Here is a 17,251-nt window from a genome sequence, read left to right as displayed (position 1 = left end):
CCCACTCCTTCCTGCTTTCTGGCCCCCTACCCCCCCACCTCCCTAACCTGCTCTCCAGCCCACTCCCCCTAACCTGCTCTCCAGTGCTTCCTAACGTGTGCCCCTTTGTTTCCCACTTTAAGGCTTTGAGCCCTGAGAACTTCCTGCATAATTTAGTGTTTTATCATGTTTATGGACACTCTTCTGCCTTTAAAATAAAGCTTCTTATTATTGTCTTTTTCTTTTGGTCTGAGATATATTGTAGGCACCTAGAGGAGTGCCAGGCTTTTAGTAGATACTCAGTAATTACTGTTTGAAGATACGAAGATTTTGAGTTAAGAGTTAGCAAAACATGCTTGGAACTCTAGAAAGACCAGTCTTACTGGAGTGGGAAGGGAGTCCCATGTGCTGTATACTCCAGTTGGAAAAACAGAGCAGAACCAAACTGTGAGGACTTAAATCCTTAGCAAAGGAATTTGTTTATTTTTTGGTAGGAATGGAAGAACTTTCTGGAGTTTTTATTTTAAGTAACAGTGTGTTAAATTAGTGTTTTAAAAGTAATGTTCTAGGAACATCTTGTTAACATTCCTTCATGCTTTTTTGAGGTGTTTTTAGTTTGACCTCCTAAAATCAGCTAAATAAATAGGTAAATTAACTCTCACATATGTAGGAGCCCCTAGGTAGACCAGGCTTCAAGGTCAGCTGATTTCAGGCTGACTCCCCTTATGATTGATACGCTAGGGCCAGTCATTATGCTTGTGGTTCTCTCAGAGCCATGAAATTTAAGTCCTTCCCTTCAAACTGATTGGGCCAACTGAGACATTTATTCAGTATCTGACATGTATTACATGCCTCATGACTATTTGGGGATTGAATCATTAAGAGTGCATTATAAGAAGACAGCTGTCTTTAGACAAGCTCCACAGCTCCTGCAGAATGCAGGAATGGTTGGAGGAGGCTGAACAGAGGCATGCCAGCTCCTAGGAGATAGAAGTGCAATTGACCTTTGAACAGAACACCATGGCACTTAGGGGTGCTGACCTGCCCCCCACCACAGTAAAAATCTACATGTAACCTTTGACTCCCCCAAACTTAGCTACTAATAGCCTCCTATTGACCAGAAAAAAACCATACTGATAACATAAGCAGTAGATTAACACATTTTGTATGTTAATGTATGTATAGTAGTCTTGCAATATGCCAGAGAACAGAAAATATTAAGAAAACTGTAAGAGAAAATACATTTACAGTACTGTAGTATATTTGTAAAAAAAAAAAATCCTGGTATAAGTGGATCTGTTCAGTTCAAACCCATGTTGTTCAACAGTTGTATGTTAAAAAATTCCTAGTTAGTTAATTTTCTTGGGAAATAAGTATTTTCCATAATGAGACAACAGATATGCTCCATTTAGGTATAGAACACCTGCAAAACCCTCAAAGTGAAGTGAGTGTACAGTTTTATGGGATAGAGACACAGTGAAGTCCTTCCTTTTTTCTTTGGAAGCACAGTATCAATATGTGACATCTTGAACTTCCCTTCTTATACTGCAGAATAAGTGCTGAAATTAAACTTGTCCATGGAAGATTTAGTAAAAGTGTATGTTAAACTTCAAGGAAACGATTGATCAATTTAAAGTAGAAGTTGTTCAAAACACATTCTTGGAACATAGAGTAATAATGCCACAAAACTGAACACAGAGCAAAGACCATGATAAGCAGCCATAGAACTTCAAATCAGCCATCAGAGTATAAATTCCTTTATGTTCTAACTATATTTGGATTCATTCCTGAAATCCCACTTCATATCAAAGCATGATCTAAAGTGATCACAAAAATAAAAGTACAAGAGGGTTCTGGGAAACAAACTAGGGGTGGTGGAAGGGGGAGGAGGGCGGGGGGGTGGGGGTGAATGGGTGACGGGCACTGAGGGGGACACTTGACGGGATGAGCACTGGGTGTTATTCTGTATGTTGGTAAATTGAACACCAATAAAAAATAAATTTATTAAAAAATAAAAAATAAATAAGTAAAAGTACAAATATATGCACAGATTTAAAGATTTATAAGTACTTAATTTTGACTTAATATCCTGACAAAATAATTTGATTCTGAAAAACAATTTTTTCCATAAAGACATTTTCAAATTAACAGAGCAGAAAGATTATCCCATTCTCCTCATGTGGTTCATAAGTCCTTGCAAATCATCTAGTAATTCCAGGTTAAGAGCCCAGGGCTAAGAATGTCTCCTTCTAAAACCCATGACTGAAATGTCTCTGTACTTCCAACACACAGCCAGGACTGGATTGTCAAAACCATATTTCACACAGCTCAGCAATGAAGTTTGCTTTAAAATGAAAGGTGTTGGGGATTATGGAAAAGTAAGAAATTGCCATGTATGCAAGATTTTGAATAATTCATGAGCATCAAATTAGTAACAAAAATGTTCACAACAGCAGACACTAATTTTTATGCAGCTTTAGAGGTTCAATTAACATTTGTTTATTCAACAAATATGTACTATGGAATCATTATATGCCAGGCATGTATCCCTATTCTCACGGAGCTCACATTCTGGTGGGATGAATAAACAAGAAAACAAAAACCAATTCCAGAGAGGAAATGTCTATGACTGTGAAAAAGAAATTTATTTAATAAGAGGGAAAAAAGAAGAAAACCTCTTCAATCTCAACATCATTTTAATAATTTTTTTTAAAGCCTTGGGAAGAACAGCTCATGAGGAAAAAAATCCCTTGGAGGATTTCATAGGAGGTGCACCTTCAATGTGTATAAATACGTAGTGGTAGATTTACCTTAATGCACACTCAAGCATCAAGTTTTGAGAAACATCTCACAAAACTAAAGGATAAAACAAAGGGTACATGCATTTATAGACATCTGGACATTGAGATTCTTTTTCCCGTGATCCAGCATTCAGATCTGAGGAAGACTGTGAAAGTGGGAGGTCCCTAAGTGCCACAGTCCTGAGTACCATTCACTCCTGATAGTAAACCTGTTCGCACAATTGCTGCTTTTCATTATGTGCTTCTTCATCCACTGGGACATCTGACCATGCTCACTGCATTTCTTAGAGAAAAGTTAAAAACATATAAACCTCTGTAACTTTAGAATCTGTTAATACATTTGTTGTAGTGACTAAATCACATAGTCCCCCCTCTGGGGGTATTTGGGAAGGGTGAAGCGTTGGGAATTGAGTAGATGAAATTCTGCTAATGTGACTTCAGTGTGGAGGGCAGAGTTAAGTGCTTTTCCTCTGACATGCTTAGGGACATTCTGAGGGGTTAGATGCAGTGCTGAAGTCACTAGGGAGCAATCAGATGAACATATTTAAGCAAGCGTGTATTAATACAGTCATGCCAAACAATAGGGACTATTTATTGAGCATCTACTATCCAGTAGTCCCAAGCTTGGTAATTTCGGAAAGGCTCCAGGCAAAGTCATTTACACAACCAGTTTTTAAATCTAGTTTCCTTTAGGTTCTGGAGCCTCTGAGGAACAGGACAGATGTATGCATGTGTGTGCATGTGAATGTGCATGTGTTTGCGTGCACGTATGTGCGTGTGTGTGTGTGTGTGTGTGTGTGTGGTGGTTGCCAGGGTAGATACTGGATCCAGCAACCAGTCTGGAGGCTGCTGGTTAAAATGTGACTTGGCACTAGACGTGGTGTTATGTGTAGAAATGGTGGCAGGCAGCAGATTGGAGAAAGATTAGAATAAAAGAAACAGGACTCAGCAGTTAATGCGGATATTGAAAGAGGAAGGAGAGTCACAGCCATTTGAACTTGTGGGACATGTTGTCAGTGTCGAGATAAATTAGATGGTGCTTTGGAGGAACACAGAACACATGAGGTCTGGGGGCATGTTCGGTGTGCGCTGATAGTGGTAGTCAGATAGGATTTGATTATTTGATTAGTGAAGGAGACACAGGATAGCACTAGCATTATATTAAAGGCTGCCTCCCGTTGAGGGCTCTGGAGAGGCCCAGTGCAGGTGCTGCCTGTAAAGGCCACATAAATATGCTTTGGTTCAAAACCAGTGACCAAGGGTGGATCCTTGGCCAGTTTTTTCTTGTACCCTGTTGGTCACATAAGCGTACTATTTCATGTGGCCCGCCCCACAGCGAGATCTCCTTGGAGGGTTGACTTAGGCCAGGTGACATCCATCCATCAGTCTCGCTTTATGGGAGATGCTGCTAACAAGCTGCTACAGGCAGCCCCACAATGCCCAGGACTCACAGGTCAAAGCTGTCCTGCTGACAGTTGTCTTTCGTGCCTTGACCAGGCTGCCATGCAGGGACATGTCTTACTCCGGTAAATAAGAATTGCTGTAATTAACCCCAGCAGCACAGATGTTCATGGTCACTTGTGATATCCGTGTGGTTGTGTCATTTAGAATATTATTTGCAGATGTTCCCATTCAGAACTTCTGTGAATGGCCTGTGAATTGTTGTGGTATTTCGTTTGCTTCCAAATTTTATTTGTATATCTAACTCTATTATGTTTAACCTTTACTTGATAGAATTTTTTAAGCCAAATTCTTAGATTTTGTAAGAGAGAGCATAGCAAAACAGCCTTCCAGTTTATTGAGAGTGAGTGATATAGTCTATATTTCAGAATTTACTCAAGAGTTTCTAATTGTGTTTTTCCTTTCCTTTTCCTTCTGCCAGATGAATCGGCTCCTAAGGAAGTCAGCCGGGTAAGTAATGTGAATATAATTTCTGCCACCACAGGATAGGAAATAAATACTTTCATACATTTTCTCATTGCTCTCACCTGTTAAAGTATTAGGAAAAATAATGGCAAACCCTGAGGGTCTGCTCCAGCGCATCACTCATTAGTACGAGCAGTCAGGACAGAGAGCCATTGCAAAGTGGAGGCGCCCAAAGTGAGCACAGCTAACAGCTGCCTTTTGTCTGGGCTGCACATGCTTATGGGGTTTTCTGAATGAGTTGCCAACGTTAGAAATTGAGAGACTGCATGTAAAGACTGGATTTCTGGCTTCTCTTGAAAATTGTAGGAGAAGCCAAACACTGACACAAGCATTCTCAACATGGCATTGGGCTGCTCCAGCCAAGGAGCAGGAACCTCTGCCTCACCCTCGCTCCCCCACTGAGCAGCTCTCCTCAGCCCCTGCCTTTGAGTTCCTGCATCTTGTTTGCAGGAGAACAAAAGGTGACTGCTTGTGTGTTCAAAACATGACATTTGGGATCCCTGGGTGGCGCAGAGGTTTGGCGCCTGCCTTTGGCCCAGGGCGCGATCCTGGAGACCCGGGATCGAATCCCACGTCGGGCTCCTGGTGCATGGAGCCTGCTTCTCCCTCTGCCTGTGTCTCTGCCTCTCTCTCTCTCTCTCTGTGACTATCATAAATAAATAAAAAAAAAAAAATTCAAAACATGACATTCCTCAGTACTTTTAGAAGTCTTAAATGCACTGTTTCATGTCCAAGAGAAATTACTTAGTGTTAACTTTTAAGAAAGACTTACCAAACTTAAAAGCTTATGGGGCATGAGTACTGAAAGCATTTACCAAACTGTGCTTAGTACTACAAAGTTAGAAATAATTACATATGAAAAATATTTGAATTGTATATTCCGTATACAATAAAGACCTTGAACGTGGAATATTGAAAATAATCAGTTGGGATTGCATTTGATACAGTCTCAGGTAAGACATCACTATTAATAAAATATAAACTGAAGTAATGTTCATAGGATCACGTATACAGGTATATTCCTTGATTTTTGATAATCTGAAGAACTCTGGAATGACCAGGGCCATTGCTGGAGGCTGGACAAAATTCCTTCTGTCCGTAACAGCCTTTACAGATTCTTAAGGTTTCTGTAAATCTCAGAGTTTTACTGGAGACCTCCATTCTGAATGGGGCTCACACCCGAAAAATTTCCCAAGTCTGGGTGCTTCTGTGTGTATTGGGGGCTCAAGGGGGCAGCCTGAAAGTTTTGCAGCCACTGGGAGTACAGCAAAGACTAAAGAGGAGGTTCTAACAGGCACACTCAGGCAGAGTCACAAGATCCTGCAATGTTGCTATCAGCAGAGCAGCCATCTCGAATCTCTGAAGTAGCACCATGCACCTCACCAATCAGGGGCGGTGGGGAGAAATCTACAATTTACTCATCAATAGTCCCTTTTGTTCTTTCACCCAAAGTATAAGAGATGCCTAACCTCAATTTAACACTGACAATTCTGAAGAAATTTTAGATTTCAGTGTTGTTTTTGAAGGAGATGGTGAAAGTTATGCCCCAAAGAGGTGGTTTTCACCAATCCACGTTTTCCTGACATTTTATTGTATTGACAACAAAAATTAGAATTGTGCTTCTGATAACTTGCTTATGTCAGTATGTTCAAGCTCTACTCAGCTGTTTGCCAGAACACTCCTTGCCTCCAGTGTCTTCACATACAAAGGTTTTGTACCACAGTGTTATAACCAATTCTGCGATTGCATCCCGCTTCTTTAAATATAAACTTAGGTTATATTTGGGTGGAACAGTTGCATAGATGAAGAGTGGACTTTTTTAGTGAATACATTTCTGTATATTTTAGCTACACAAAATATTGCTGCAAGACATCTCGGATTCAGATAATGACATTGCCACATCATTCTCAGTATGCCAGCACCTTCTTTTTGGGTGAAGAGAGAAGAGATGTTGTATGTTCACACAGTACCACATACTATTTTTAAGACCATTAGAAATGATGACAAGACTATACATAGAGATTCTTTTTGCTGTTATTTTATAAAGTTTCTCTTATTTTATGCCACATTTTGAGAAAGTATATCTCCAGTTGAGAAATACTATACACATGAGCTGATAATAGAAGAGGTAGATAATAGATAATAATAGAATAATGGAATAGTTGCCAAGATCTTTAAAATATTTTTTTCTGAATATAATCCATATCATCAGGGTTTTTAAGACTGATACACAGAATTTCCTTTCTATAATAGTACACCACTGTTTTAAATTGAAATTAAGGTTTAGGTAGACAGTGGTTGGCCACAGGGCTGTTTGGGGAACGTCCATTGTCAAAAATCATGTTCTTTGTGAGGGCAGTTGTTGCACCCACAGACAGTTCTGAGTTTTGTAAGATACTTTTTCATTTAGAACCTAACCACTTCTCCTTAATTGTCATGGGTTTTTCCTTTTTTTTTTTTTCTTTTCTAATTTGTATAGTTTTTGACTTTTGTAGCAACTCAAAAAAAAAGGGAAGGAAGGAAGGAAGGAAGGAAGGAAGGAAAGAAAGAAGAAAGGAAAGAAAGAAAGAAAGAAAGAAAGAAAGAAAGAAAGAAAGAAAGAAAGAAAGAAACTATACACCATACTCCATATGAGATCTCTCTAAATAAATAGAGGGATTATGTCCCCTCTTTCCCAGTGGAGTATAACCTACTTTTAAAATATTTCCCCTCAAATGCCTCCTTAGCATCTAGGTTGACATTCTCTGGACAAAATATCCATTATCAATACATTTTTAGAAGGTGGCAGCTGTGACATGACATTACAGACCTGTTGTGGCCTGACCCTGGTAACATAAGGCAGGACAGATAACTCCTTGGAAACAATGTATCTATAATACAGTTTTAAGGGAGAATTCACTTTTTAAAGAAATTATCCAACATTTCTGCTTACTAATCCTTTAGCAAACTTAAAATATTTTTATAATAAGTCAATTAAGTCTTATACCCTTCCTTCCTCTCTTCCCTCTCTCTCTCTCTCTCTCTCTCTCCTTGTCTTCCTCCTTACTTGCCATTTAATCAACAGATCTTAATTGAGCATTTATGTGCCAGACATTGTTGTCTAGGTGCTGGGGATATAGTGGTGAGCAAAATAGTGTTTTGGTTCTCACAGTATGCGAGGGTGTGGTTGACAGTTGAAAATTTTTTTTGATTTATACATATCAGGCAATGCTAAGTTCTAGGATAAATGCATAGAAGAATCAAGCTGGTAAGTTCTAGAGAGTGGTGGTAAGTCTGGAGTGGACTTACTGGCTTATTATATACCTTGGGTGGTCAGAGGAGTTTATTTGATAAGTTGGTATTTGAGCAGGAACATAAGGGAATAAGAAAATCATCCAAGAGGAGGCGGCAGCTGCTACAAAAGCCCTGAGATAGGCCAACATGGCTGGAGCAGACGCAGTAATGCGAGGCAGCGGGGACGGGGTTGGGGTAAAAGAGGGGGGTTTCAAGGCCTCATGATGCACTGTACAGGTGTGGGTTGAATTCTGAGAACATTTGGGAACTTTTAGGTCACGATAGCTGCTGGACTGAGAGCATACATGGGGGTACGTGGGGACTGAGACAACCCAGTGGCAGTCTGGGTGTGCAGGTAGGGGACGATGATGACCAGAGTGAGGGCTGTCATGGGGAAGTGTAATCAGATGTGGGGCGTACTGAGAAGGAAGAGCTCACAGGCTTCACTCATGGCTTCTCTGTGTTGTGAGGACAGGATCAGTAATGACTTCCAGTATGTTTGGTCTAAGCACTGACAGAATGAAGTCTCTCTCTACTACTGTTGGGGAGACAGCAGGACGAAAGTGGGGGAGCAAGGCTGGGAACTCAGTACATTAGTCTTGAACAAGTGAAATTGGAGTTATCAGACATCAAATTGGAGATATTTAGAAAGCCAGTGCTTCTAGTGTGGAGCCAAGAGGAAAGGCCATAGAGAGACATAGATGTATATGGGGTCTGTGGCACAGAGACAGTGACCTGGGATGAAAGACATCACTTAGGGAGTTTGTCTACAGAAAAAAAAGTTGTGAGAACTGAATTCTGGACACTCCAGTTGTTTCGTGCAGAAGACATGGAAAAGTTCACAAAGGAAATTAAGAAGGAAACGTCAGTAAAGTGAGGAAAACCAAGAAAACATATTTGTCTACAGACTTTTAGAAATAAATTTAACAGTAGGACTGTGCATTTATTTAAGCTCCATTTTATCTTGTTTTGGACCATCCCAGCACTTTGCAGAAAGCCTCAGTCTTGACTTCTCTTACCTAACATTCTCTGCTTGTCTGGTTTGAAGCTACAAATTTGAGTAATTTTTCCCAGTTGTTTTCCTATGCCCCCTTTTCAGTTTATTACATAAATAAATAGGACAATGCTACACGTGGAAATTTCACCTATAATAATAATAACGTGAGATACGGTGTCACATGCCTTGTTAAAAGCAGCATTTCCTGGGGCACCTGGGTGGCTCAGTCAGTTAAGCGTCCGACTCCAGATCTCAGCTCAGGTCTTGATCTCAGGGTCATGAGTTCAAGCCCTGCATTGGGCTCTGCACTGGGTGTGGAATCGACTTAAAACAGAATGAAACAAAACAAAGCAGCATATCTGAGCAGTCTGCTCTATTTTTCTGATTACACGTCGTCATTCAGTCACCACATAGTAATTGAGCCCCATTCCCCTGGGCTCATGAGGGAAGAAACTACACAGAACCTCTCCCATCGTGGTATTTCCATCCATGTGGTGGCGAGGGAGGCAGTAAACAGGAGAAGTAACTACCACGGGCACTGACTGGATCAGTGGTAAGGAATACTGTAGAGACAGAGCCAGGGTACGGGGTGTCAGGCTGGGGGCATGTGTGTGCAGCCAGGCGAGGCCCACCAGGAGGGTAACTGAGGGAACAGGTGAGGGATGTGAAGCCTTGAACCTTGCTGAGGGCTGGGGGAGGAGGGTCCCAGGCAGGTGGCTCAGCGAGCACAGAGGCCTGAGACAGGAGGCCTACAGTGTGCAGGGCAGGGGGGCCGGGAGGCTGGAGCTGAGTGAGTGCAAGGAAGCTGTGGTCGCACAGGGGGCCATCTCTGCTGGAGAGAGAGGGATGTGCTGTCAGCCATACCTGTCACTTAATCTTTTTTTCTGTCATTACTATTAGTATGGTTGCTTGTGGTTCCAGCTTATAAGTCAAGAAGATTTCTGGCGAGAAGTGGGAAAGAAAGTATCAAGATAAGTGTGTTTGGATGCTGAGTTGCTAGGACATAGCAGATTCTCTCGCCTGTTCTAGAATTTTTGGATATGCCTTTGTCCCTCAAAATGCTGTCGATAGGCTACATTATATCCTGACTTTTGTCTTTGTAAATGTTGCTTTTTTTTTTCTTTTCTGAATAGTTAGCAAACTGTCGATTGCTATTGGAATTCATTACTTTTGCTGGGTTATATGTGAATGTTTTTTAGCTTTTGTTAAATGAGCCTGGCATATAATGAGCTTTCTCACTCATTTGACAAGTCTTTCTTTAGTTCAGGATATTTTATTTGCCTGTTTCTTGGTGCCTTGGTTCTGTCCTTTTTGTTTTGTCCTCTTTAAGATCACCAAATACCCAGTCTTTCTCTTGTCTCATTCTCTTAATGTATTCTAGAGGAAACACTCATGTTCACCGTCTGCATCTTTGACATGAACTTTGGCAGCATAATTCTGTTCTGTACTGTTTCTAATTCTGCTTAAATTTACAGTGGCTCTTTTTAATTAAAGGTACTTCTGTATTTTGGTGCTTTGTCTTCATTGCAGCGTGTCTTTTGAACATCATTGGTAAATTCTTATTAATTCTTTAGTTCTTTTGAAAGCAACTGCTTTCCTAAAATTCATTTTGTGCATATTCTTCCTCTCACGTATCAAAGTAGCATTATCCTCGTTTACTAGAATAATACTCATGCCTTGAGTATTTTGGGTGATTTTTCTTCCTTTTAACTTTTCTTTTTTTTAAAGATTTCATTTACTTTTTCATGAGAGACATAGAGAGAGAGAGAGGCAGAGACACAGGCAGAGGGAGAAGCAGGCTAGCAGGCTCCCCGGGGGGAGCCCCATGCAGGAGTCGATCTCAGGACCCCAGGATCACCCCTGAGCTGAAGGCAGACGCTCAACTGCTGAGCCACCCAGACGTCCCTAATGTTGTTATATATGTCGAGAGGTCATTTCTTGACTTCTTTTTTTATGTTTATGATGCTAGCTTTAGACTTTCCTTGTGTCTGCATATTTTAAGTGTAAATATTGTTAGAATTCTGTTAGATGCTGTGTGGGAAGGCTAGCTAGGGAGGTCCAGCCACACCCATGTGGTACGAGGTACGAGGTGACCAAGGAGGACAATGAGGGGACAGAGTGGTGGACATTCCCTCAGGAGAACTTGACTTCTGTCACCTGTCTGTAGTTTACTGAAACAAATTGCTGTGTTGGAATCAGGATTTCTTTGCAGTATTTTCACTTTAACTTGGCCAGTAAACAGTACAACTATGTCCAGTATATTTAGTCATTTCATAAAATTGAAGGGATGCTCAATTCTGTTGGAGAATTCTGGTTTCCTTGAATTTCTCAGTGTATTTCTAAATCAGGGCCCTGCTGCATGAACACAGGGAACACATGTCCGCTACTTGCCATATGCAGCTGGAATCCTACGTCATTAGTCTCCCCAGAGCATTTGTTATTAACTTTATGCAACACTGCTGTTTCCCAGGACAGGAAACTTGAAGTGAGCCCTTGGGGACTGTGTTCGATTTGGTCTCACCGGTATTCAGTCCTCATGAAGTCAGTGGCACACGGCTACCGCCATTGCCTCGTGTCTCTCTGTTTTATCTTTTTTAGTTCTTTAACAAAGGGAGAAGAGAAAGATTATTGAATGATGACTTTTTTTTTTAAGATTTTATTTTTAAGTAATGTCTCCACCCTGCGTGGGGCTTGAAGCCACAACCCCACCATCAAGAGCTACACACTCCACCGACTGAGCCAGCCAGGTATCCTTAGAATGACAAGTTTTAAAAAATTGTTTTTCCTGAGATTCTTACTCTTTTGCACTTATTCATTCATTCATTCATTCATTCATTCATTCATTTTTAGGGTAGGGAGGGGCAGAGAGAGAGAAAGAATCCCAAGCAGGGACACAGGGCTCAGTGTCAGGATCCTGAGATCATGACCTGAGCAGAAATACAGATTTGGATGCTTAACTGACTGAGCCACGCAGGCACCTCTCTTTTGCTCATAATTATAAAATATGTTCATATTTGCTCATTATAAAATATGTTCATATTTGCTCATATTTATAAAAGAAAATACCTGTTACTGCATTTATTAAGAAATTTCTGCATTACCCGTTTAATACCCATGATCAACATTCTACAGATTAATTTTACATTATATGTTATTCAGCATTAGTGTAGGAAGCAGTATGATCAGGAGGCAAGAAGTTTTCAGTTACGGCAAAAAGATGCACAACTGTTCCTCTCAGGGGGGTCGAGAAGAGAGGGTTTGCCGACAATAGACCGTGCGATAGATAGACCGTGTGTTCCAGGGCTCAGCAGGGAGGGAGGGTGGAAGGTGGTTTAGGTTGGTAGGTATATGGAATTGCCTGGGATGGGACTCTACGTGATGGTGGGTGATTTGCAGGCCTGGAGCTTTCTAAGGTGTGATGGAAACACTAAAGACCAGCCTGCAGATGTTTGCAAACTTCCCTCTTTTTCCTGCACCCCTTGCTTTTTTTTGTTTGCTTGCTTTTATTTGTTCACTTCACTGTCAGAGATTGATTTAAACTTTTTCTTTCTGGAATCTAGTTTTATTTGATTGAAGTCATACTGCTTTGTAATAGTAGTCAAAAGTTTAGGTTTAGGTTGTATGTCTGAATACTGATAAATGATAACAGTGGTGCTAGGTAGGACCTCGTACAGTTGAATAGGAATTTGAGTTAGGTAGATTATTTCACTTCCAAATGCACTTATTTCAAATTGTGAGAGCAGTGCTCAGTTTCACATAGAAGGGAAAGAGTTTATATAAAATTGAGCATTTGCTTTGAGGACGATTTTGATAATTTAACACAAGGAATTTCCTCTCTCCTGTTCAAATCCTTTGTATTTTATTTGTATTATCTTTATTCTTTCTCTTTTGCTACTTAAAATTGTTTTTGTACGACATTTTGCATAAAGAGTGTGCAACCCTGAGGGGTTGGATGATAGGATTTCCTTAATCGACTGTTCTTACGATGCTGCATAAAATCTAGGGTAGATTATTTAAACACATCTTTCGAAAAGCAAGTGTGAGAAAGAGGATTGACATAGTCAGCTGCATCATGTGACTGGAAGTAAAATTCAGCCATCACCTGACTTGACGTCCCTCCAGCTGTGCTCCATAACTAGTCAGTCACCCTGTGAGAATTCAGGATTTCCAGAGTCTCTGTAGGAATCTGTTTGAGAAGGAGCATGGCATTAAACCTTGAAGTGAAATGAGTGAACGATCTGGAATTTAAGAGGAAGTCCTTAAAACATTGGCCAGAGAATTGTGATGCAGCTTTGTGATTCTTCTGTGAGTGGAATTTTTGTAGAGCACACTGCAGCAGTATCAGAAAAAACACTGCTGATATGTAGTTCTCAATGTCTCCATTTCTGTTTGGTTATTTGTGTTACCTGTTTCTATTAAGTCTGAGCTGCTTTTGCTGATTGGGTGTACTGTTTGCCTTTGCTTGGTTTAGTAATGTAAGCTTGATAAGACCTCTTTTATGTGGCAGGGGTTCACCATTTTTCCTCTCTGAATTGTCAACCCTAACCTTGTCTCCATCATTCTTGTTTTTATTTTTTATTTTTTTAAGATTTATTTATTAGAGAGAGTTGAGGGACAGGGGCGGAGCAGAGGAAAAGAGAGAGAGAAAACCTCAAGCAGACTCCTAGGAGAGCACAAGCCCAAATGCGGGGCTTAGTCTCATGACCCTGAGATCATGACCTGAGCTGAAACCACAAGTCGGACACTTTACTGATTGAGCCACCCAGGTTGCCCCTCCATCCTTCTTAAATTATAGAATTAATAACTCCATATTTATGAGAAGACTGAGACTATTTGATATGAGCCCCTCTTGTTTGCTAGTTTATATGTCAAAATGTCTCTCTAGCACCTCTCTTATTTCTGTATTTGAGGTTGAGTATCATGCTCTAACAACTTCCTTTGCAAAGGTTCTTCTCACAGCTGTTCTCATCTACTTTACCCAGGGCTGCTTTCATTCACTTAAAGTTATTTATACTTGTATTTTGAAAAAAATCAGAACTCTGCTTCTGAATTAAAATTAAGATCACCTTAATGCAGTCAATGTTAGCTGTTAGGGATATTTTGTTTTGGTCTTTTTCACATGCATGTATTTGTATAGTAGTAGTTATAATACATGTGCAGTTTTAATTTCTGGATTTTTTTTAATTTGCATTATGCCATAAATAGTTTGTGATGTTATGCCATCTAATATTCTCTTCAATGACTAAATATATCTCATTGAATTTCTCTGTGGTATTACTTTACTTTCTCGTGGTTGGATTGTTGGATTTTTAGATTGTTTTTGATTTTCATAGACCAATTATCTTTATGGATATGGCAATTTTATTCTTACAAAATATTTCCTAAAGAAAAGTGCTAGGATCTGAGGTTATTAATATGATGAAGGATGTAAATATTTTATGACATTTAATACACATTTACCAGCTTACTGTTGCAGTTTGTACTTTCATTTTAACCAAATTAAATTAGCAATTATATATCTTCTTTTGTATAAATAGCAATGACATTGTTTAAAAATAATATTTTTATTTAAAGCAAATAAGTGGTGTGCCTGGGTGGCTCAGTGGTTAAAAGTTTGACTTCAGGCTCCCTGCTCAGCAGAGGGTCTGCTTCTCCCTCTTCCTCTGCTCCTCCCCCTGTTCATGTTTGCATGCACTCTCTCTCTCTCTTTCTCTCTCTCTCTCTCTCTCAAATAAATAGAGATCTTTTTTTAAAAAAAAGCAAATAAGCATCCTTCCATAGTTAAATAGATATATTTGTTTTTGTGTGAATTGCGTCTCTGTGCCTTTTGTTCTGATATATTTAACAGAGCTTCTCTGAGACAGTGTAAATCACACGTAGATTTGAATTCCTACATTGCCACTATCTATCTGGGTGACCTTTTAAAAAATAACTTTTCAAAGTTTCAAATGTAAAATGGGGACAAAATCAACCAAATTTACAGGATGCAGCCAAAACAGGATGAAAATTTACAATCTTATATTCATTTATTAGAACACCAAAAATAAACTTTTAAAAAGCAGAGGGGGGAATTAATAAGAGAAGAAATTAATGATTCACAATTTAAAATATAGATGTGATTAATACCACAAGAGGTATTTTCTTAAATGGATTGGTAAAATAGGGCAATCTGTTCAAGAAGTAAAATACAAATGTTAAGGAATGAGAAAAGGAATATACCCATAAACACAGAGATTATGAATAATTAATAGGGAGTATTGTGTACTAATATATATGAAAATTTGGATATAATGGTCAATTTTAAGGAAATTCTAAATTATCAAAACTGAAGAAGAGTTAAGAAACCGAAATATATACTAACCAATGGAAAATCTGAAGAATTAGTGAAAACCACCTAAAATGGCATGATGTCCAAAAGCTTTACTGGATAATTCCACCAAGCATTAAAGAGGAGATAACTCCTACATAGTACAGAGTGTATATTTCAAAAGTTAGGGAAAGAACTCATTCTAGGAGGGAGGTTTATCCCAATACAAAAGTTAGAGCCTTTCACAAAACAAAAAACTACCAACCATTTTTACTAGTGCAAGCATAAGTGCAGAAATCCTAAGTAAATAAACACAGGAGGACTTTAAAAGGATAGTTTTTCATTGCCAGGTAATGACAAGTAGGTCAGTGCGGTAATCCTATAAGAGATAAAGATGATTTAGACTAGGTTACTGGATAATGGAGATGGGGAACAGTGTTTGGATTGATAGATCCAATTCTAGATCTATTTGGAAAGTAGAGCTAACAAGAGTTGCTGATTAATCCAGACGTATGGTATAAAACAAGAAAGGAGAAATGATGGCATTTCTATTTTGCCTGATGAAATGGGTAGATGGGTTGCCATTAAATGGATGGGAAGGTTTGTAGGAAGTCAGCGTGAGATGGGGAAGTCATCAGGTGCTCAAGTTTGGAAGTGCTGTTTAAGATACCTAATGGATTTCTAAAAAGATATGTTAAGGAGGTAGCTGGATATAGGAGTCTGGAGTTGAGATGAATGAAGTGAATTAGAGATACGAATTTGAGGGATCCCTGGGTGGCGCAGCGGTTTGGCGCCTGCCTTTGGCCCGGGGCGCGATCCTGGAGACCCAGGATCGAATCCCACGTCAGGCTCCCGGTGCATGGAGCCTGCTTCTCCCTCTGCCTGTGTCTCTGCCCACCCCCCCCCTCTCTCTCTCTCTGTGTGTGACTATCATAAATAAATAAAAATTAAAAAAAAAAAAGAGATACGAATTTGAGATTTCTTAGTTATATGGGTGATTTAAGAACCACCAGTGTAGAGACAGGATGTAACAATGCGAGACTGGTTGAGATCATCTAGGAAGTGAGTGTGGTTTCAGTAGAGAAGAAAATTCAAAGACCAGCCCAGGGCCAGGACATTTAGAAACCTGAGATAGGAAAAAGGCTTACAAAGACTGAAAAGAAGTGTCCCAGAGGCAGGGGAGAGCCATGCTATGGGTGCATGCATGCAGCAGTAGTGGAAACATTATGTCTAGTCAAAAACAGTAGTCACCTACGTCAAATGCTGCCCATATTTTAAGGGAGCTGAGAGTTACGCTGTGGACTTGGCAATGTGGAAGTCGATGATCTTAATAGAAGCTGTTTCATTGAAACAGAGCGAGTTTGAGAAAGGGAAGAGAATTTGAAGGCAGCAAATAAAGATAATCATTTTATACAGTTTTGCCTTAAAAGGGAGACAAGAAAGAGGGTGGAAGCTAGATCGGAAGGAATCAAGGTTAGTGTTTACTGAGCTTTAATCAACATGTAACTTTGTGTTACTTCCACGTGTACAACATAATGCACAGCAATTGGCTGTCTGTACAGGCAAAATCCGTATTTTCCTTATTACACAGGTTAAAACAGCTTTAGGCAACCTGAGCTTTGTAGAAGCCCAGTTTTCTTTAAAAGTGTAGTATGGCTACTTTTAGTGTAAATTTCATTTCACAAGCTTAGCTGCTAGTCACTAACTATAGCCACAGAAACCTGTAAGGAGTATCCGTTCCAAGCATCTCAGCTTCGTGAAAGAATTAGTTGCAAAATTCTTCTCTATATAACTGAAGTACATCATTCTTCTATATGGAAATATTTCACACTGATTATTTAAAGACAGTGAGTTTTGTTTGCTTGTACTTAAGATAAAGCCCATGATCTTAATGATAGTTTGAACACATGGATCATCTGCCTGTGAAAGATTTTTGCTGATCCATCCTATTAGTCACGATGGCAGTAG

The 17,251-nt window shown here is 39.7% G+C and overlaps 1 protein-coding gene across 1 annotated transcript in view; it reads left to right on the top strand.

The window, feature by feature from the left end:
- The window catches only part of PDE10A (phosphodiesterase 10A), a 295,228-nt gene that overhangs the window by 176,006 nt on the left and 101,971 nt on the right, over positions 1–17,251 (top strand). Inside the window, exon 3 of the mRNA XM_041729791.1 lies at positions 4,663–4,691. Coding sequence (XP_041585725.1) covers positions 4,663–4,691 — 29 coding nt within the window. The remainder of the gene's footprint in view (positions 1–4,662; positions 4,692–17,251) is intronic.

This window comes from Vulpes lagopus, chromosome 2 (assembly GCF_018345385.1).
Source record: "Vulpes lagopus strain Blue_001 chromosome 2, ASM1834538v1, whole genome shotgun sequence".
Taxonomy (NCBI): domain Eukaryota; kingdom Metazoa; phylum Chordata; class Mammalia; order Carnivora; family Canidae; genus Vulpes; species Vulpes lagopus.
Note: the sequence above shows the minus strand (reverse complement) of the source record. Positions and strands in the feature narration are given on the sequence as shown.